The 22,466-nt window shown below is 42.4% G+C and overlaps 1 protein-coding gene across 7 annotated transcripts in view; it reads left to right on the top strand.

Moving 5' to 3' along the window:
• PPP1R9A (protein phosphatase 1 regulatory subunit 9A) overlaps positions 1 to 22,466 on the top strand; it is a 326,933-nt gene that overhangs the window by 250,922 nt on the left and 53,545 nt on the right. For all 7 annotated transcript variants that reach the window (XM_062178639.1, XM_062178637.1, XM_062178638.1 and 4 more), the window contains 5 exons: positions 4,098 to 4,253; positions 16,651 to 16,704; positions 19,250 to 19,479; positions 20,951 to 21,047; positions 21,150 to 21,321. In XM_062178639.1, coding sequence (XP_062034623.1) covers positions 4,098 to 4,253; positions 16,651 to 16,704; positions 19,250 to 19,479; positions 20,951 to 21,047; positions 21,150 to 21,321 — 709 coding nt within the window. The remainder of the gene's footprint in view (positions 1 to 4,097; positions 4,254 to 16,650; positions 16,705 to 19,249; positions 19,480 to 20,950; positions 21,048 to 21,149; positions 21,322 to 22,466) is intronic.

Below are 22,466 nucleotides of genomic sequence, written 5' to 3'. Positions count from 1 at the left end.
CCTAGAAGACAGTGTGGGCTCTGGGAGTATCCTCAACAACTTAGCTGTCTACCCTTTGGTAGCACCTCTGAGGCTCAGAGCTGACTCCAATTGAGATAATACAGTAATATCCAGAGCATGTCATTGTTGAGGAATGTACAGTGCTGGCCACACAGTAACTTGCAAACAGATTAATAATCCCCTCCTCCCCTTTATGGAGCTCTTAAGAATATGAGACATTAGTTAGGAAGGTGGAGGAGAGCATGAAACGGAGCATTTAAAATCTATGTTGGTTTTTACCCTAAGAACTGTTCTCACTACATTCGAGATGAGTTTGGAAGTTGAGAAAAAAAGGATGTCAAGAGTCTAACTCCTTGAAAGATTTTTAACTTGGCTGGAAATACTTTGATCTAGCGATTTGATTTTGGTGCAGCATTTTCTGTCTTCCTATATCGCTTGAAGGTTTGATCTGAAGTAATTTGGGAGTTTACAGCATTCTGCTAACGATTCATTCTATTGTCATTTATTTTACCTGCAGAGTAACTATAAAAAGTTTCCATTTTTAACAAAGATAAAAGGATCAGAAGTGAACGAATACTCTTAGTCCACTGAGTCTAACTTTTCTTATTTCCAAATGTTTATGAGGTCCTGTGATAAATGCACCTGTTATTCTAAAGCCTATTCAGGGTGGGAATGGCAGATGCTCAGCAAGAGAGAATGACAGCTTAAAGTCCCAGCACCCTATCCATGGCTTGTAATAAACAATTAGTAGAATCAGGACAGTAAAAGACATAGTGTGTCCTCCGAACGCTTACAAGACTAATCAGAAGGAGAAAACATTTGTAAGCGGAAAGATGAAATGAAGGATAAGAATTTCAGCAGGATTATAAGTAACTTGGGTGTTGGGAAGGAGAAGAAATTGACAAAAGAATCAAGAAGAATTCTTTATAACAGATTTATGAAGATAGTTTCAGTAAAGTATATGTGGGTAACAAAGCTAGGTCTACCCTTAGAGGTAAGAATTTGCTTATGTTATACATACACTGCAAGGCTGTTAAGAATACGTCTGACAGAATACTGCCTTATTAACAAATGACTGCTGTTCACTGTCTTATATTTTCGAAACCCCCTCAGGAACTTCTAGGGAGCACTAAGTAAATGCAGTTGTCGTTCTTGGATTTATGAAGAACACTTGTTTGGATCCTGTTCCATGGCAGGCCCCGTCCTAGGCATGTCCTCTCGTCCATTCTCTCACACAGAGTACTTACGTATTTGTTTCACCCTGGCAAAGGGAAAGCAAGCTGTTCATTTCAGCTCATGCTTTAAATGTACCACACTAATATTGCTTAGTCAGACCTTAAATTTAGTTTTAGATTTTATTGAGTCAATCATGTTATGGCTCAAATTGATTATGTAGAACTGAATTTTACATACCTGGTGTAAGCCTTTATAGGAAAGGTCTCCCTTTGCCACTAGTCTTACTTCCAGGGTTGAACACAGGCACACAGTTTCATACTCACATGAAGGCTTTCCACAAGGTTTGTTTGCTCCCCAGCCTTGCCTCGTTCCTGTTAATTAACATCACTGGTATGCAAAGTACCTACTGACTATAAAAAGTGTGTAGAACTAGGAGGTTCAATTTAAAGAATCGCACGGAGATCATAACAAATTTTAAGGTTGGTGGTTTCTCACTGTACACACAAGCACGCTGTCAGGGCCTTTGCTCTGCCAGGGCCAGACACTTGGGGTGGTAGGTGGAGCCTGGTTTCCATAGAGTCCTGGAGTTCCGGGACTGAGGAGTTCTCTCAGATCGACACGGAGACCACTGGCTCCAGCTCCCTTTCCTTGCAGTCAAAGAGCAACGGTGCAGAAACCCCCAGGGTTCTTGTCTAGCGTGGACACCAGTGCAAACACGCAGACAACGGGTTCAGCTGTAAGCAGAAAAGAATTTATTTTGGCGTGCCCAAGCCAGGAGCAAGATTGTCTCATAACCAAAAACCAGGCCCCCAGAGAAAAGGAAGTTTCTGTGTTTTACGGAGTTTGCTTTTCGGAGAGTCCTATACATTCACTTAGTGCTGGGGAAGCTTCGGGAAGGGTTATACATCGTTTAAAGGGGGTGGCGTTCATGTCCAGTAGAACCTCGTGTGTGTTGCTTGCGTTCCATGTTCATTTGGAGGTGGAGATTTAACAGTCGGATGAGAAAAGGGTTTGGTTTTCTGCAGCAGAAAGGTGAAGGGGAGGCCAGCAGCAGCTTGTGCACAGGTGCCTCAAAACTGACCGTGGCGGCGTGGGGACCAGCCGCTTCCTGCAAAGAGGCGTCAGCCACTGAGCTGCGTCTGTCCAGTCAGCTGCCTCCCATCCGTCTCCAGGAACACCTGGTTATCTTCAACTCGGGCTTAGTCAAGGTTCATTTCTTTTCTGTCAGGGAGAAGGGGTAGTGTTAAAAGCATCGCTGATTTTGCTTGAGGAAGAACAACAGTTTAAAACAAACAAACCAAAGCACCAGTTCACTCACTTGTAAGCAGTTAGGGAAACCACCGCTGTGTGTAAGATACCCTAGGCTGTGCAGAGACCACCCACCCCCCGACCCCCAGTCCAGGTTGGAGCCTGGAGGGTGCTGAGGCGGTGTGCCCGCCTCGGCCAGTGGCTCTCACTTCCTTAGGAGGAACTGTGTGACTCCCAGGCTCCACAGCTTGGGGAAAGTGGAGAGACGTCAGTGAGCAGCCACGGAGGCAATTAGAGAGAAAGCAGTCCAGATCCACAGAGGAAGCTGGAATTGTTTGGTTTGGAAAAGGCAAGTCTGAAAGCAATGTAATAACGGCCTTCCAGACATTGGGGGTTATTGCATTGAGGATCAGGACCAGATTTCCTTCATGTGCAAACATAATTTTAAAAAGAAAGCGCTTCAGCTCTAGCAGGAAGAAGACGGTGCAAACCCACAGGAAGAACGGCAGTCGGATGCTGGAGCTGTAGAGTGCACGTACAGTTCACGGGCGCTCTTTTTAAGAGCAGTAGGAATTCCGCTCTGCGTTTCACGTGTTAGATAAAGTCCGACTAGAAGGAAGGCATGAATTAAACGAACCCTGTCTTTGGAGCCCTGTGAATCTGTGATTTATCTTTAAAGTCTATCATAAGGTAAAGATTTTAAACAATTATGTTGAATTATCGTCCCACAGCCTGATGTGCCAGAAGAGCTGCTTTCTAATAATGTTCCGGAAGGTAGCGGCAAAGAGCGACGTGTACTGCAGGGGTCATGAACTCAAACCTGCAGGGGCCTGGGGCCCGGGGCCTGGGAAGGAGGCAGGCTCACTGCTCCGGGCAGCCCAGGGCAGCACGGGGCTGGGGAGGCTGTGGCGTGTCACGAAGGGCATGGCCCAGCTAAAAGGCACGGCCAGCGCCAGTTCCGGCCGATTCTTACCACACCACAACGGGCATGTCCGGACAGATCCTTGGCTCTCTCAGAAAGCTGGAAATGGACCATTTTGTGTGAGAATCCCCCTCCCCCCACATCAACAAAATAGATTTGTAAAAGTGCTGTTCTGGCAGAACAGTCCACATGTGCGACTGTCGGTGAGAGGCCTTCAGTTTATCCCTCAGCTCATGGCCAATCACTAGGCAATTAACAAACAAGCAGGGCTGAGTGAGCCCTCAGGCTTAGGAGAATTAACCTGCTGAAACTTTGCAAGGTTTCATTAAGGTCCTTTCCAACTCTACAGGTCTTTGATCTCTGCCTCCTTGTTCCTTTGCTTCCAATGTTGGTGGCTTATTCACACGGGAGATGGGAATTGTAAGAAATTACTCATTTCCCTTAGCAACATAATTTTATTTAGCAAAACCATCAAATGCCAGGATTGAAAGAATGCAACTCGCATTGCTATACTAAAGATGCAGCTGATGGTGTTTGATTTTCAGACGTTCACCTGTGTATGGTACAGACTTGTCACTTTGGATCTTTGAACTAACCTTTGTTTATAACATTGCCTGCATGAAGCATGCTTGGTTTAATACTCTTACTGTTTGGTGACACGTTTCATTGCTCTTTCATAAAATATTTTTCAAATAACCCATCTCCACTTGGGGTGAGGACAGCTGGATTGCTGAAACCCCCTTCCTTTCAGACAGGGGAATATGCCACAGATGAAGAGGAGGACGAGGCAGGGCCCGTTGTTCCTGGTGGGGACATGGCCATTGAGGTCTTCGAGCTGCCTGAGAATGAAGACGTGTTTTCCCCGTCAGACCTGGACACGAGCAAGCTCAGCCACAAGTTCAAAGAGGTAAGCCACAGATCGGCCAAACGCCTCTCTGTACCCGCGTGTTCTGTCTCTGAGTATACATTTTTTATTTGAATAATATATGGAGAATAATCAAACGAAGGCTTTTTAATAACAGAGTTTCTTGAGTCTCAAACGCCAAAGTAAAATTTAAGTGGATCTCATTCTAAAATCACTCATAGAAATGCTGATTTCTTGCCATAGTGGCAGCTTGACAACGTATCCAGCTCCTAATTTCAAGCTGTAACTTGATGTGCCACTGGGTAATGAATTCAAGTGGTATTTTTTCAGGTCGACAGAAGCTCTGGTACCTGTTGAGGAGCTTCCTTCTTAAGGCTGTGATTTTTCTTTTTCTTTTTTTTGGACAGGCAGAGTGGACAGTGAGAGAGAGAGAGAAAGGTCTTCCTTTTGCCATTGGTTCACCCTCCAATGGCTGCCGCCGTAGGCGCGCTGCGGCCAGCGCACCGCGCTGATCCGATGGCAGGAGCCAGGTGCTTCTCCTGGTCTCACATGGGGTGCAGGGCCCAAGGACTTGGGCCATCCTCCACTGCACTCCCTGGCCATAGCAGAGAGCTGGCCTGGAAGAGGGGCAACCGGGACAGGATCGGTGCCCCGACTGGGACTAGAACCTGGTGTGCCGGCGTCACAAGGCGGAGGATTAGCCTAGTGAGCTGCGGCGCCGGCCAAGGCTGTGATTTTTCTAAAAAGGCTCATTTTTCTTTCTTTTCCTAAAATAGACAGGGTCCTAATAAGACTCAGATGGCATACCCAAAGAGTTTAATTGGAGAGAGGTTAATGACCAGACGTTGGATGGTGTTAATAGACCTAATAAGGGAAGGTGAAGTGCATAGGGACTGACAACAGCAGGAAGCTGTCACCTTCTTGGGGGTTAATAAGTAAAGCGATTGAAAGGGAGTCCCTTTTTGGAGGAAGCTTAAGATGCAGCTACTGTTACCAAACACATCGTGGAGGCAAGGGTGGTGGCGACCCCATGCCCCGGTGCCACGGCCCTTCTCTTATGGGGGTGCCCCTGATGACCATGTAGACTCTTCTTCCACATTAATGCTCACGTAGACTCCTTCAGAGTTCTGGGGGACTATCTGTCCACCTTTGTTGAAGACATATACCCGTATGTCATGACTTACAACCTCTCCATTTTTAAAAAAATGATTTATTTATTTATTTGAAAGAGTTGCAGAGAGGGAGGAAAGGCAACAGGGAGAGAGATCTTCGATCTGCTGGTTCACTCCTCACATGGCTGCAACAGCCGGACCTGAGCCTGGTTGAAGCCAGGAGTCAGGAGCTTCTTCCAGCTCTCCCACATGGGTGGCAGGGTCCTAAGTACGTGGGCCATCTTCTGCTGCTCTTCCCAGGACATCAGCAAGGAACTGGATTGGGAGTGGAACAGCTCAAAGATGAAACTGCACACGGAGGGATACTGGCATCACAGGCAGCATCTTTACCTGTTAACGCCACAACACCAATCCCTCTCTCAAACCAAAGAACACTGGAGACAAAGGAAAGTCCTACAGGAAGCAGCTGAGCAGGAGGGAAGGGTGTCGTCTAGATGCTGATTTCACTGAGTGGTTGTGGCTCTCAATCCAATTTAGATCAGTTTTGGAAGCAGAGAGATCAGAATTGAGGTCTTTCATGTTGCCGGGTAGGGAAAACTCTTGGTCCTTACTAGATGACTGAGCTAGACAAAGGGTCCTCATTTCCGTTATGGAAACTAAAGACTCTAAAAAAGCAGAAATAATGTGTGGAAGGTTGTATCTTAAGGCTCTGAAATTAGCTAAGGACTCAGCACTACATAAATATGGTTCTAAGTTTGGGCCATTGTGCAGACAACTGTGGTCTAGACCAGCGACTGGCAAACTATGACACACGGGCCAATCCGGCCCACTGCTCTTTTTGGTAAATATAGTTTTATTTGAACACAACTGTGTCCATCTGTTTGTTGTCTGTGGCTGATTCCATGATGCAACAACAAGTTGAGTAGTTACAGGAGACTCTATAGCCTGCGTATCCTAAGTTATTTGCTATCTGACCCTGTACAGAAAAATTCTACTGATGTTGGTGGACACAGCTGCACTATCTGGATCCATTCCATATTACATAGCTGATTTATTTTCAGTCAGAATAACCAACTCTGCAGCTTCATTTTAACTTTAGTTTTTAAACAGTTGGTGGCTTGTCTCCAACTCAAGAACAGGCAGCTATCACAACATTGCACTTGTAGTTCTCTGATCTTCTCTTGCATTTAACATATCAATACATTAACTGCTTCAGGAAATTGACACTGAGTCTCAGCTGTGTGGCGTTCTTTCGTGGTGCTTGGAGCTTGGACACTGCCACGGTCACAGTCTCAGATCTATGTGGTTACCACGCTGTGTAGAGCACTCGGGGATTGTCACAGAATCCTGCAGCCTGGGGTGAGCACGGCGGTCCCGTTGTTTGGAGTTCTTCATAACGTCTCCTGTTACAGAGTTGTCTTAAACACTTCATTTTGAGCAAAAGGACTTGTTGCAGTACCTGAGCAAAATGCACTGAACTGAAACTCTCTCAATCAGCTCTACCTCTGGTGCATTGTGTGTCTTCCCACCGCCTCACACAGTTCTTGCAATAGAGTTAGTACTTAAATATTTAGTGAATGAATGATATCAAGCATTGCTGGAATTTGTTATGTGGTATAAGACAGGTGCCTATTTTAATTTTTCTAAAAAGCTGACAGATTGGCCAGCCCTTTCATTAAATGCTCCTTTGTCCATTGCCCTGTGGTTGGAGGGCCGACATGGTTATCTACAGACCCTGTGCCTATACGCTCGGCACTGCTTTTGGCTTGCACATTATGTTCCATCTCTTCATTTTTCTTCAGGGCAGGACTGTTAAAATATACATTAACATTGATCGATCTAGTCAGATCCATCTAACTCTTCTCTTCAGATACCCTTCCACTTTTCAGCTTATTCAAAAAAAACATTTGAATCATTTTGTTAATTTAATTTCCTTGAACAATTCCCTTGCAATTTTTATTGTAATTACATTGCCCTGTAAATTAATTTGCAGAGAACTGACATTTTTATTACACTGACTCTTTCAATCCAAGTATATGGGGTATACGTTGAAGTCAAGTCTGCGTGTCTGATCCCACTGTTAGCTAAATGAACGTGCAACTGGTAAGGGATAGAAAACGTAACCAGAGTGGGTCAGTCAACAGCTGTCGAAAAGAACCTGTGACCTGCAGTGTAAAGACGATTGTCCTGTTTGCAGAAATGGCTTTTATAAAAGAGACGTAAGGATTTACATAAGATAGAAATTCCTGTTCTCAAAAGTTTGTTACTACTTAGCCATAAACCATCTGTGTATCTGTGGAGGAAGATTTTAAATACCTTTTATAATAATGATTTTTAACTCAAGTTTTCCATCTAAGCAGGCCAATATTGGTATTTTTGAATTTTTAAAGACATTTGAATATTTTCTTTAGGCTTTGTGTATATGTTAGCATATTTTTATGAAATGATTTTATAGGTATTGACATTTTATAACTATAATTAATTACCATTTCAATATTCTTTATTTTAATGTCTTCACCTTTTTCTTACTTTCATGATTTTATCTTTCATGATAAATTTGACATTCCTAATAATTTATTTTTTAATTAAAAAAGCATTATTTGATTGTTTCCTATCAATATATTTTCCTTCCTTTCTTGTTTTTGATGAATTAGTTAGTACATTTATTTTTAATTACTCTTGCATCATGATAAATATAATTAAAGCTATGATTCTTTTCTGATTCTTGCTTAAGCTATATGTCACAAGTTTTTACATGTAGAGTATCATTGTCATTGATAGATAATTTCTCTTGTGTTTTCCTCTTTAACATAAGAAGTATTGAATTGCATTTTTTATTTTTAAGGCATATCAACATTTATTTTGCTAAATTTTATTGGACTTTATTACATGCTAATCAGAAAACGTATTCCACATAATTGCTATCATTTACGAATTTTGAGATTTTTTTATAACTTGATTCAAAAACAGTTTTGGTTTACTATTTCTAGTAAATATGAAAACCACACATACACTATATTTGGGTCTGACATTTATATATATTTAACATATATGATTAATGTGTATTTCAATATAGATTTCAATATATATTTAATATACATTTTAATATATAAGATTAGTAATACAAATACACACATGCATTTTTCCTGTAGTATGACTTAGATTTGTCTGCCTGATCTACCAGTTCTGTAAATCGTGTGTTCAAATGACCAGCTACAGTCATGTGTTCCTCCCTATAATTCTGTCAGTTGTAGTTTTATCCCTTAAATCTTTGATGCTAGCTGTATATATGTTCAGGACTATTACACCGTTTTGATTGATTATAGCGTATCTCTTATCCCTTCTGATACGTTTTTCCCCTAAATCTATGTTGTCTTATGGTAAAACTTCAGTTCTGGCCTTCTTTTATATTTGCTTTTTTTTTCTCTATATCTTTATTTTCAGCCATTCCTGTCTTTTGTTCCAGTGTCTGTCCCATCCTAACCTGGGAGTGAATTTTTGTCAGTTAAGTGGATAATTCAGTCAGTTCACGATTACTTTAGTCACTTTAGTACTGGAACTTAACATCTGCTGCCTTGTTTCAGAGTTTGCATTTTCATACCTCCTTGCTTCTTTTTTATCTTTCTACCTGATTGTCATTAGATAGGCCAGATTTTCATCTGCTTCCTAAAAGTCAATGCATTTTCTTTTGATTTCCCCTGACTTGCTTTTCCTTGGTCCTAGGTGATTTTTGCCTAGCAGTATATAAAGCAGATGGATACTTCTCTCTGCCACTTAACAAGATAATAACCAGGCGTACTGTCCAGTACCTCCTCTCCCCTCACCGCATTTTTTTTGTTCTGTTTTGTTTTGTGTGTTTCAGTTAACTGTATTTATATGTGTATATTATATATTCACAAGGTAGTGAGCTCCAGCTCCCCTGGCTGTGATGGGGCCCAGTGCTGCCCTGCTGTGGGCTCACTGGCTGCTGCCTTCCTGCTGTGCGGCACTGCAGGCTGTGCCAGGGGCCCGGAGGTCCCAGCAGGGCCTGGCATAGGCTGCGCTGGCCAGTGTGCCTCCCAATGCAGGCGCAGCCAGGCCGTGCGCGGCAGTCAGAAGATAAACTGCCGTCCCCTCTCCTGGTTGCTGAGTGCCCCTGCTGCAGAGCCTCAGTTTCCCAGACACCTGGGAACACAGTGATCTGTTTCTTAAGCATCTCACAGGCTTTTATGTCGCTGATGAATGAGACCCTGAGGCCTTTGTGTGATGCTTTTTCTCTTTTGGCCTCTCTATAGTTGGACTCAAGAGAGGGAGGAAGTAGCCTTCGTTAGTTTAACGTATTGGTATTGTATTAAACAGGGCTTCCCCTACCTGATTCAGTCATTTCTGCCTTCTGTTGGTGTTGTCAGTCCCATCGCCCTGTGTTGCTTCAGCATGTTTGATTTCTCCTATTCTAACTCCTTGCAATCAGTGCTTAATTTAGTGTCACACTTTATTGTTTGGATGTGAATGCCGTTAAAATTATAAGTCTGTCTCCTAGTATGCCTTTGGCCGCATCTTTTAGTTGCAATGTGCATTCTTCTTGTCATCACTTTCCAAACCGTCTGTAATTTTTATTTTTGTTGTTTTATTTTCTCTTTGACTTGGTTACTTGAGGGAATAGTTTTTAATTTGTAACTTTTTAATTTAATGTTTCTTACATTGTGGCTGGGTAATGCTGTCTCTTCAGATTTGGGTTTTTGAAAGTGACACTTTTATTGTGGATTAAGATGCACGACTTGTGATAGAAGTGACTGTGCTTCACTGTAGATTCTCAGGGACTGTCTTGTTTCACTGTAGATTCTCAGGGACTCTTTTGATAACATTGGCCATTGTGTTTTAGACCTTCTCTATCTTCTGTATCCTTATTCAGTGTTCCTTACTTAGCCTCCGGAACCAAGGATCATACAATGAATTTACACCTCACTATTGTACTTTGTGTCTTATAGCTTGGTTATCTGCTTTGATGCTATGTTGAAAGTACTTGAAACATGACTTAATGATTTTTTTTTAACCATTGAGAATCCTTTGTCTAATGTTAATATTCAGACTGATATTTTTGTTGACATAGCGAGGTAACCACACCAGTGCAAGTATATACCTGTGTTGAATGTAAATGTTGTTGCTGTACTTTGTTTTACTGTAACTTAACAAGAACATACTCTTGGAGTCTGTATCTTTTACTAAGAAAACTTAACCAATTAAAATTTTGTGTAATTATTCAGAGTTAATTACTCTGAATCAATTTCATGCTTATATTTCTTTTATGCTTATTGGTTTTTACAAAAAAGTATCTTCAAGCTGTTCAAAAGTATTCTTAATTCTATAATTTTTAAAATTCAGAATAACACAATATCATAAGAATACTTCCTATATAATACAAGTTTGAGCCTAAAAGACATAGTTAGTAAAATTTGTTACATTTTTAAAAACTTATATTTTCAGATAGCTTTAGAGTAACAGTTGTAACAAGTAGTTATACTCTGAGATTAATCAGTTTCCACTCTTATTCCTTTCACAGCATAATTTCCTAATTCTTAAATTCTGAGCCTTTCATCTTTCAGAGTGTATCTTTAAATAATGTAAGTGTCTGTGGAGGACATTGTTTTCAGGAGCTTCCCTGAGAATGACATTCTAATGAGCATCACATAGAAATGATAATGAACTGGGTTTATCCACAGAAAACAGTGTAGGCCAAGCTTCCTTGTTTAAAGCATATTTAAAAGGAAAAGTGTTGTGACAACCTGACATTTGGATGCTTATGCATTTTGCCTTACTTTAAGCTTGGTTTCACATTATCCTGAATTATGCCTCTTTCTTTTGTTTGTTTTCTATTTTGATTTGGTTTTATTTTAATTTGCTTTCATTTTATCCCATTATTTTTTTTTCAATTTTGATTATTTCCTATTTGTTTCTTTTCTTGAAACAGTGTCATCAGTATTTAGTGCTTTTTTTAATGGTTTTGTTCTCTTTTTTTCTGGGTCTGAGAGTTTTTCTCAGATTTTTCTTGTTATGCCAACATTCCATTTTCTGTAGGATTAAAATGTGCTTTTACCTTCAATTCCTGTGTTCTCTTGAGCACATGGAAAGAGGCTTATTCCTTATTTAGTGTATCATTTTCTTATTCTCCATTTTTACTTTCTTTCTTTATGTTCTGCCTGATATTTCAAAAAGTTACTGTGAAATATCTTTACTTTGGGGATACAGAATTTAGTTCACTTATTTGTGTTTCCAATCTGATACTTTCTTTACCTTCTTCTGTAGTTTCTGATAATAGACAAGGTTTGCTTGTTTTTCTTTTGTCTTGAAATGAGGCAGCAGCTGTTTTGCTTGTTAGTAATTATTTACTTTTAAAATTGATGAATCCCTTTCTGGATCTACACCAGGACGACACAACTAGTTACCCAGTTTCCAGCCTGCTTGCTCTTTTCTGGCATCTGTTGTCTGGGGCAGTTCTCTGTACTGTAAGATGCGATATGCTCAGATCTCACTACTCAGTTCCCTAAGTTGAAGAAAAACAATGATTTCCATTATGTCTTTCTCTCTCTCTCTTCTTAAAGATTTTTTAAACTGTATTTGAAAGGCCAAGTCACAGAGATAGAAAAAGGTCTTCCAAAGCCAGGAGCCTGGAACTTCATCTGGATCTCCCCCATGGGCGGTGGGGTCTCAAGCACTTGGACCATCTTCTACTGCTTTCTCAGGTGCATTCGCAGGGAGCTGTTTTGGAAATGGAGCAGCCATGAGTTGAACTAGCACTCATATGGGATGCCAGTGTCGCAGGAGTGGGCTTAACCCACTATGCCACAATGCTGCTGCCTACCCCCGGCCACTCCTCCACCCCTGTATCCTTGTCTATACCACTTGATATTGAGGTCTGTAGTTGAAATTATGCATTGTCCCAGGCAATGCAAGACATCAGCCACCTTCCTGCATTCTTTGCCTATGTTAGTCATTGCCTTCTGAGCAACTGTAGACTAATGAGGGAGTTAAAGAACCCAGCTAAGGTCCCACTCCTGGTTGCCATGGTGGAGGTCGTCCACATTCCCAGCACAAAGTGTCTCCCTGTCACTGGAGTGAAATTGGACAGATTTTTCTTAATTCACCTCGATGACACTTTCATATTTTTGGACAGTTGTGTTCAGTTTTAGTGTCCATTTAGAGCTATGAGTTTTTCTTTCTCCAAGATGATTTCACTGGAGATTTGGTGGGAAGGAGGTACAGGCTGCACTAGGAGCCACAGAGGCTGACAATCCAGCATCTCCCTTCTCCTCATCAGGAGTTGCAGCTGCTAGCTCCAGCGAGTACGTTGTACATTTCTCTGGAGGAAAAACAAAAAGTCTGAAATTTACGTTATTTTATTTGTTTAAGTCTATGAAAAAAATCCATAAACATTATAATGCATTAGATGATAATGTATTCTTTATGGAACTTTCCATTAACACATAGACAAGCTGTAAATTGTTGTCTACTTGACAGTAAACAGATTCTTACTATAAAAGGAGCTGTTGCCTGCATCTGGCATCTTCATTATTAATAACCAGCTTATGAGTTCCTACTCAGAGAGTGACCTCCTTGGAGGGTCTCACCCTACTCGAAATCTGTGTATCATAGTGTGGTTCAGTCAGCCTCTTTCATCTCATTCAGCATGTACCATTCCCTGAGAGAACGTTAACGTAAAGATGGGTGTCATTTATAAAGAGAGTAGGGTGTGGCTTAATTTTGCCAGCACTAAAATGTCAGTAAATATAGGTTTGCTGACTTATTTTGTGGAGCTTATTCTCTTGATGGTAAGACACACATCAGGCAAATACTCACAAAGATAATTTGTAAAAAGTCTGGTTCCAATTATGAAATCACTTTATAAAGAGGATAAAGCCCTTATCTGATTAGATCATTTCTAATACTCCATTAAAAATCCTTCCTACAAATATTATATATATAGATTTACTTTTTCAAGAAGAAATGTTTTTCTTGCCTGCACAAGACAAGTGGAGAGGGTACCGAAGTTCAGTCTCGTTATTTATGTTTCCGTGTAAAGATGTTTCTATTTCTAGCAGTTGTATTTGGGTTACACTGATTCAGTCTATGCACACATGCTCCATGTTTGTCTCTTTGAGAGAAATAAACAGACACTACGAACCACAGGTGCCTCTGCAGAATGCTGGGAGCTGTTGTTCTCTGTGGGAAGTGTCTGTTTATTTGGACGTGGGTCCTGGGATGCCTGTTGTGGCGTTCACGTTAAAAGCGGTCTGAGAGATGACAGGATTGGTCTTTGGTGAGAAGACCCTGAGCTGTCATCCCCCACCTTTTTCCATCTGGTTCTCGCATTCCAAGCCTTCTCTCCAAACCCAGGTTCTCAGAGGTCCGAAAGCCCCGGCAGGCAGCTCAGGCTGCGTTTCTGTTACCCAGCCCTGTTGACCTGCTCTCCCTGCAGCCAGCCTGTCCCTTCTCACAGACTCCTGCACCTGCCCCTTAGAAAGGTTATTGGTCTCTGGCATAAATCTCTTGAGGAAAACAGACCTGCTGTCGAGTAAGACAACTCAGCCTTTTACCAGCTCTACTTCTTCTGTCAAGTTCCTTTACCCCTTTGGGAAGCAGTTTTGTCTTCCTCATGACAGGGAGGTCTCTGAGGCCCATCAAGCCCCAGAGAACAACTTAGAGGCAGAGGAAGCCCGTAGTCCCAGGCAGCTGCAGGACGTAGGCTTGGTCGCCCTACTGTGTGTTCCCTGCCAAGAAAATAGCATCGGGCGCTCACCCACAGGGCAGGGTCCGCTGTGAAATGTGTGCCTTTGATTTCTTGTTCCTCTTCTGCGGCACCCAGAGGTGTTCATTTCATTCCGGGTGTGACATTGTACAGCAGTTAGCACTTCCGTGCGAGAAGTGGAGTTGTAATTTTCTTTGAGTTCTTTGTTGGTCTTGGCTGACCTTCGTAAGGACTTAGTCTATGCTTAGCCACGGTGCTGAATGCTTTACAAGGGTCATCTCGCTTTATCTTGCAGGGAGGAAGCTCATAACTTATAAGCAACTGCATTTTCAGGTGAGGAAAGAGAAGTCATTTTTCCCCGGGCCACATGAGTGCATCGCAAGCCCGAGATAAACTCCAGCAGTCTAACTTAACCACTCCTCACACTTGGCATATAACAGAACAGACACGGAGTAGACCCTTTGGTCAGCAACCATTAGAGACTCGGCATGCTCACGCGTGTGCACACTGGAGTACAATGCCTGCATGAGAAAGTTTCATGTATGTGAGTGCAGACGCGCGTGTGTGCACATAACACACATTTATAGATTTATATAGAGACCATATGTCTAATGTCTTTTGCCCTTTAACTTTATCATATTGGTGCGGGAGGTTAGCCCTGATCTTTCTTAGTGGGTAAAGGGTTATCTTTGCAGTATACTGTATGCAGAAACTCTTCAAGAAATGTCCTGGCTTTCATGATGATTGATTGACTGTGAGGGCTAGCCCAGGCCAGACGGCTGTGAGCCTCAGCTTCCCACATCTAAAGTGAGTTCCAGAAACCCAAGGATCCGTGACTTTGCAGTAGTGAGTTTGCTCCAGGAGCCGGCCTTGCAGGAGCCCTGGGGCACAGGAACCTGCTCATCTGACTTGCCAGCATCGCTGGGCTCTCGGAAGCTACCTCCCTCCCAGGGCTTTGAGTGGGCACAGAACTTGGCAGCAAGATGCAGAGCAGCACTGCTGTCTTTGCTAAACCTTCCCCGTCTGGTCACTGAGAAAGCCTGTGGCAGGTTCCCAGCCAGGCACACTAGGACTACAGGCAGGAAGTAATGGTGGTGTGCCTGGGGCTATGGTAAGAAGCCGCAGGATGGGCTATTTGGGCCTCAGAAAAGAATTCAACGTTGGCAGGGAGGACCCTGCCTCTCTGGAGACCCCTGGGGCACAGACACTGCAGGTGGAAGGAAAAAGAGGAGAGAGTGAGAGTGAGACAGGAGGTGTGTGGGCGGAGCGGGGGCAGCAGTGGCGTCCGCAGTGGAGTCACCCCCTCCTGTGTCACGAGAGAGCCCGGAGCACTGAGGAGGGGGCACCTCGCTGGGAGCTTGCAGACCCCCGACTCCTGGGAAGTTGACCCCATTGCCCTGTTGTTGATTCTTCCTGCTTTCCCTTCTGCCTCCCCCAGGCCCCCAACACTGGGTGAGGACCAACCAAGGAAATACAAGTTGTAACTCAAGAGAGCCGAGTGGGTGAGGGGCTGTGGTTTCGAAGTTCAGGTGCAGCTGTGAGGGTTCCACAGCCCTGCCCTTTTTCGTGCACACCCACTCTTCTGTGATTGGGAACTCTCGCAGACTGGCTTGACTACATGCGTGGTGTGCGTGCAGGGCCCCTTGTGTCCAGTCCGAAATCCGCAAGGCCCTGAAGATGCTCTTTTCTGTAACTTTGTGGCACGTTTTTATCTTTTGGTGACAACCTGGCCCAGGCAGGATGCCTTTCCAGTACTTCAGAGCTCACTTCAGGGGAACCTTCTCGTGCTTGCTGGCAGAAGTACTCCTGTGTTTGATTACACAGACCCCGCCGCGGGGAATGTGTGCTCCCCAGAGATGCATTTGTCACCGCTCTGACATCGGAAGAATTCTGAATTCCAAACACACCCGGCCCCGAGGATGTCAGACCAGGAGCTGTGAATCCATAAATTGTTTCCCCTGAATTTGAGGGCATTTACCTGTCCCTGAAGGAAATTAATGATTCATCCGTTCTCCCCTTACAAAGGAGACAGAGCAAGGGGAAGGGGTGAAGCCAACTTGCGCTTGCTCCCAAGCTGCAGAGGGGGGTGTGAGCCTTCCCCACGAGTGGGCCTTCTGGAGGGCAGAAATCTCGATCTGCACCTTTTCTGCAATGAAAAAAATATGTCTATCGGAGGTTCCGCTGTGAGCTGCATCCTTCCCCTCCCCCAAGGCGCGGCTGAGCTCAGCAGAACAAGCGTGGGACTCACAGAGCCAGAGCGCCACCTCTCTTCCAGCTCGGGCCACGGAGCCACTGACTCGCCCTGACACTCACATAAAGGAAGAGCGGCAAAGAGGGCAGGAAAACGTGTTTCCTTCTCTTTGGTCCCTGAGCAATTAAACCGGTGAACCTAATCTCACCTTAGGGCACGTGAGCCGGAAGCCCTGTGCTGAATTGGTTTGCGCTGAGTCGTTTTGCACCCCAGGCGTTTGCATTTACAACCTGCTGTGCTACAGCACTTTCCTAGGCTTTTGCAAGGGACTAAAGTATGTGTGTAGTTGCTGAGGCTTCGGAAAGATGGGTGTACTGTCTCCGTTCAGATGTGTTCTCTCTTTTCAATTTTCAGTTGCAAATCAAACATGCAGTCACAGAGGCAGAGATTCAAAAACTGAAGACCAAGGTAAGCACCAATAAGCGGTGTCCACATTGTGCTTGTTGAACTTCGGATGCCATGGGTCACTACACCCTAGCGCTAAAGGGTTTGCTCCTTGGTGCAGTTGAAAGAACACGCAAGGGCGATTCGTTTCCAGTGTTAGTGGGTGTAGAGAAACCTGCCTGGGAGAGCAGGCACCCATGCCTGCCTCCGTGCCGATAACATTGCATTGACATATATACTGAAACCTGCACAAGCATTTGTGTATATGTGGCCAATTCCCTTGGAGATTTCCTCAAAAATTAGTATTTTTAATGCTTCCAGTGTTCGTGTGTTTTATTCACTGATTCCTTAAGCATAAGCTAGTCTGTGTTACCTGCTTCTCTTTATTTGCCTTATTGTGAATAGCTTCAAACATTTATTTTTTTTAACTTAAACAATGTATTCTTTAAATATAACACATTAATTATTTTTGATAGCAGCAATTCCAATTTCTAATAATTAAATGTTATGCAATCAATACGATACGTGGGTAATTGACTTCAACTTCCAAGAACTGCTAGAGGTTTTTAGACATGTTTAGTTCATATTATCTAAATTTATGGTAGAGAAAAGTTTTAATAAAAGGAAGTATTTTTTAGTCCCTATATATGAAATAATTCAAGATTCAAAAGAATATTCTTAACTGGTAATTATAACATACTTGTGTGAGACACAGTTCTAGAAATTGTGTTTAGTTTTGTTAAATACATAATCTCAGATACTTTTAAACTATCTTTTAAATTGTTTTAAAAATAACATTCCTTCATGTTTTCTATGATTCCTTTAAAATTCAGGTAGAATTACTCCCCCACCACTAAAGATGTGTTTTCCTGTTCATGTTAAACACTGGTTTGGATTTTTCCATGTGTTTTTTAAGCGGAGATTTATGAGCGAGGCCACGTTGGTTAAATGGTGTTCTCGGCCGGCTGATACACCCCATAGCTCTTTAGTCAGAACACGTCTGTGCATCATTCATGGTGTCAACTCAGCTCTGTGCACAATGAGTTTTAAGTTAGTGGTAGTTGGTAAATAAACAATTTGATGAAAAAAAAATTTCTTAATAAAAGATACAGTAAAAAAAAAAAAAACTAATCCTGTTTTAAATTGTTAATGTTTCTTAACATAGGAAAAATAAAAGTTTGGTTTTAAAAAAAAATTGCTGGTTGTATCCAGGGAAAAGATTCCCTTGTGTTTATAGATATTTTAGTGGAGCTGATATGTTAGAATGTAAACATTTAATTTACAAACTATGATAAACTGTTTTGTTTTTCTCATTGTGATAACATTGATATGTAATAGCCACAGATTAGCTTACTTTATTATGATTCTTTATATTATTCAAGTTGATAATAGAGTTACTGATTTTGAACTGCTTTGGCTGCTTTTTAGCTTTATAATCTCTTTGACAAATGTGTTTACTTAAAAACGTATGCAGAAAGATACATGTGTTTATATACTTGCATGTACATATGTTCATATGTACACGTGTGTGAATGCTGCATGATTTAGAACATTGCTGGTTTATAATGCCTTTGTAGCAAGTAAGCTGCAGCACGAGTTTGAATGCCAGACAGCTGTTGTGAATAAGTGACTTTTGAGCACTCTTCTGAACGGTCCATGTGGAATTGCTTTAGCGATGAGCATGTTAGACTAGTGTACTAAAACTCCCTGGAAGCAGAGATCCCAAAAGGCTGCCTTTGTGGTTCATTGGAGGAATTTAAAATAATCAAGAAACAATTTACTTTTTAATAGAGTGTTTTTTAAAACTTGTCTATGAACTGAGGTTTATAAGACTCTAGGAATTCATAACACTGCCTGTGAAATAATGAGGTGTTGACTATGTTCACATCGATGGAAATAAAGAATGTAATAATATCATCAAAATGATTAAAAACAGAGTAAAAATAGCTAATATTCCCCAGGTGATTATTATGCTGAGGGAGCTATTCCCAGAGTGCTGATGTGTCCATGACGTTTCTGTTGTGTAGGTCACATAAGGGACTCTCAGAGAACTTGAGTTACCTGCCTGAGATTTAAAGGCCAGCAGTGGCAGAACTGGGGTTTAAGTCTAAGCTGAAGGACTGCAGGGCCCCTCGCTTAACCATCAGGCCACTGTGGGCTTCTACCCCTTTCTTTCCCTCCTTGCCTTTCCCCATCCCTAAATTAACTGAGTGTTAATTTTTACTTCTTATTTTAAAAACTCTCAAAGAAAGTGTGTTGATGTTCATTGGATATGAGCGAACTCTAAAACATCTTCTACTGCTCGTGGAATCTCAGAGTGAGTGGCATGAAAGACAGTCATGGGACTTGGAATCAAATTCATGCTTTATCATGTATCAGATGTGCGACTTGGACAAAGCATTTCACTTTTCAAAATCATGGAAAGGATATTTGGTCTTCTCATCTCGAGGCGTTTAGATACAGAGTCTCTGTAACAGTAGAATGTAATCTAAAACAGGCTATAAAATATAAGCAGTTTTTGCAAGAAAAGTTTCCAAATTACCTTTGCCTTGACCTTTGCTTTCTCCAGCTGCAAGCAGCAGAAAATGAGAAAGTGAGGTGGGAACTAGAAAAAACCCAACTGCAACAAAACATCGAAGAGAATAAAGAAAGAATGCTGAAGCTAGAGAGCTACTGGATTGAGGCCCAAACGTTATGTCACACAGTGAATGAGCATCTCAAAGAGACCCAAAGCCAGTATCAGGCCCTGGAAAAGAAATACAACAAGGCGAAGAAGTTGATCAAGGATTTTCAACAAAAGTAAGCAGCCTTCAGTAGCTAAAGATTGATTATGTGTGTGTAAAGAAGGTTGGTGTCCACCGACTCCAAGATATCTGGTGGAACAGGAAAGATGCTCTCAGAGTTACCCCTCTCAGGAGCATCGGTAGGCAGAAGTGGACAGCAGAAACACATTTTGGGTATCACTTACATCATTTTCTCAAAGAAGATAATATTTATTTCTTACGCTTTATAATTTCTTTGGCAACCAGTTGCCCCCTGATTTCTTTTTTGATGGTCAGTCATTGACAGTAACTTAAAATATTTGAATTTCTTTATCTTCTTTGAAACATAGCTGTGACTTAGAAACATGAAGTCCTGCCAAAGTCCTACTGAATGACTGGCTACGACATTTGGTGCACGTAGAGGAGCAGTTGGGGTCTGGATCAGACAGCTCCTGTTTCTAATAATCAGTATTTGCAGAATTTTCCCATTAAACACGGTGTAAATATCGATAGCTTGGCCCCTGCCCTGCCTCTCTGCACTTCGCTATTGAGAGTCGCAGAGGCCTGGGTTCACCACCATGAGAGAAATCCTCACCACGTTCTGCTTTTGAATTTCAGTAGCTCTTTCTGGCTTCTGCTGCTCTGTTTCCATCTGTTGGATCTTGATGTGGTCTCAGGGAGCCCAACCAGAGAGACTGTCACCAACATTTTTTTGTCAGGCTAGCTAGCACAGAAAAAGTAGTGCTGGTACCTTTTCTGGTCTTCGTGCCAAGTGTTGGAAGCTGAGCATGTGTGTTACAATTCACCATATCTCTCTTATTTCCTATCATGGAAGTAATGTTGTCCATATTTAAAGGAGATTGAAAAGTTTATTATTAAAATGAGAGTAACTGTTCTCAGTGACCATGAATTCAATATATCACTGTTTCAACATGCCTAACTCCATAGCAGGTAATGTTGTATTGAATCCTGTTCAATTTGCATATTCTATCCAAGCTCTCAAAATGCAGGCATTTCTTCTCCCTTTGACATTCACAGATCTGAGAGTGCTTGCATTGGTGTTTGGGACCCGCCCTGCCCACTTGCACTATTGTTCATAATAAGAAATCTCCCTGTAATTCTCTCTATTGGACTCTTACCATCCACTGCCGTCAGCTGGCTCTGTATCTGACATTGGACATCTGGAGCCAGTTCTACCTGACGTGTAGTTATCTCCCCTACATCTGGTGCCGCAGCTCCTATCTAAATGTGTATGGGTGCTCTGGAATCAAGAGTGAGAAAAGAAAATCATAATAGGCAGAATCAAAGCCTTTTTCCTTACTTTGTGACCCATTAAAAAGATGTTTTCTTTCCTTTCCTTATTGTGCATGTTTGGTCTGTGACTGAGTTTTGTTGAACAGCTGTCCAGTTGTTTATCCCACTGTGCATTTACTGCTTCAGATGGCACTTTCTCATTTCCTTATTTTCTGAGTGTTTGATACAATCAGCTTTATTATTTTCTTCTTAAGAGAGCTGGATTTCATCAAAAGACAAGAAGCTGAAAGAAAGAAAATAGAAGATTTGGAAAAAGCTCATCTTGTGGAAGTCCAAGGCCTGCAAGTGCGGGTGAGTTGTGTTTTCTAAGTCCCTGACCAATGAGACGGCGCTGCCTGGTGCTTGGAGAGGAGTTGTGGTCCAGAGGTTTACACACGGGTTTCTCTTTCCTAGATTAGAGATTTGGAAGCTGAGGTGTTCAGGCTACTGAAGCAAAGTGGGACTCAAGTTAACAATAACAACAACATCTTCGAGCAAAGAACATCTCTGGGCGACGTCTCGAAAGGAGATTCCATGGAGAACTTGGACGTGAAGCAAACCTCTTGTCAAGACGGCCCAAGTCAAGGTTGGTCGAACCTGCCCACAGAAATCGTGATTTTTTAATACCTGCATAATTCTGCCACATATTTTTTCTTTTTTTTTTTTCTGATCCAGCGATTTCAAAGATAGAAAATGCTTTTTAAGAAAAAGAAAGAAAGAAAGAAAGAAAGAAAGGCTAACCCTATCATTTTAGCTTTCATCTTACAGGAATTAGCACTTTAATGTAAAGAATTAAAAATATCTGAGGTGGGCATTGTGGGGCAGCAAGTTTAGTCACCACTTGGGATAAAGTTCTTCATAAAGCAAATGGCCGAGTGTCTACTTCCATCGCATGGGATTCATTTCGTTACAAAAGCGTCTATCTACTTCCATCCCATGGGATTCCTTTGGTTTTCTGCTGGTACTCACTGTCCTGTGTGTGCTGCTTCTGTCTGTCAACTACCAATGACCGAAACACTGGAAACACTTTCTGTCGTGTACACCCCAGGAGACAGAGCACTTATTTTCTCACACATACACAGCATACATAGGATGTGTGTATATGATTCTGAATACATGCTTTATTATGCAAAGTATAAGTTGGAAGATGTATAAGAATTTTGTAAAGATAAATATTAAAATACAGGAGGATATACAACTTATTATTGCATCTTTATTTTAAGAGTTTATTTGAAAGGGAGAAGGAGAGGGAGGAAGAGGTAGAAGGAGGGGGAAAGAGAAAGAGAGGTGAGGTGGGGGCAGAGGAGGAGAGAGAGATCCATCCTTCCTGCTGGTTCACACCCCAAATGCCCACAACAGTGGGGCTGGGCCAGGCCAAAGCCAGGAGCACCCTCCAGGTCTCCCACATGGGTGGCAGGGACCCAGTTACTTACACTATGATCTGCTGCCTCCAGCGTGCACATTAGCAGGGAGCTGGGTCAGAAGCAAATCGGGGCTGGATTGTGGCCACTCTGATTTATCATGTGGGCATCCCACGCAGTGGCCTAACCTGCTTTGCCACAGCACCTGCCCCATTTCTCCTTACAAATACATACACAGTCATCCTTAGAGAGTGAGCAATGAAGCATGGTCTACAGCAGGACCGTGCGATAGCGCCAGCAACTCACAGGCAGCTGTCTGACATGCAGTAAAACCCTTCCGATAATGAGCTGTTTGGTGCTTTGATGATCT

The sequence above is a fragment of the Lepus europaeus genome, chromosome 20, assembly GCF_033115175.1.
Source record: "Lepus europaeus isolate LE1 chromosome 20, mLepTim1.pri, whole genome shotgun sequence".
Taxonomy (NCBI): Eukaryota; Metazoa; Chordata; class Mammalia; order Lagomorpha; family Leporidae; genus Lepus; species Lepus europaeus.
The sequence above is the reverse complement of the archived record's forward strand: the minus strand, read 5'-3'. Positions and strand labels throughout refer to the sequence as shown.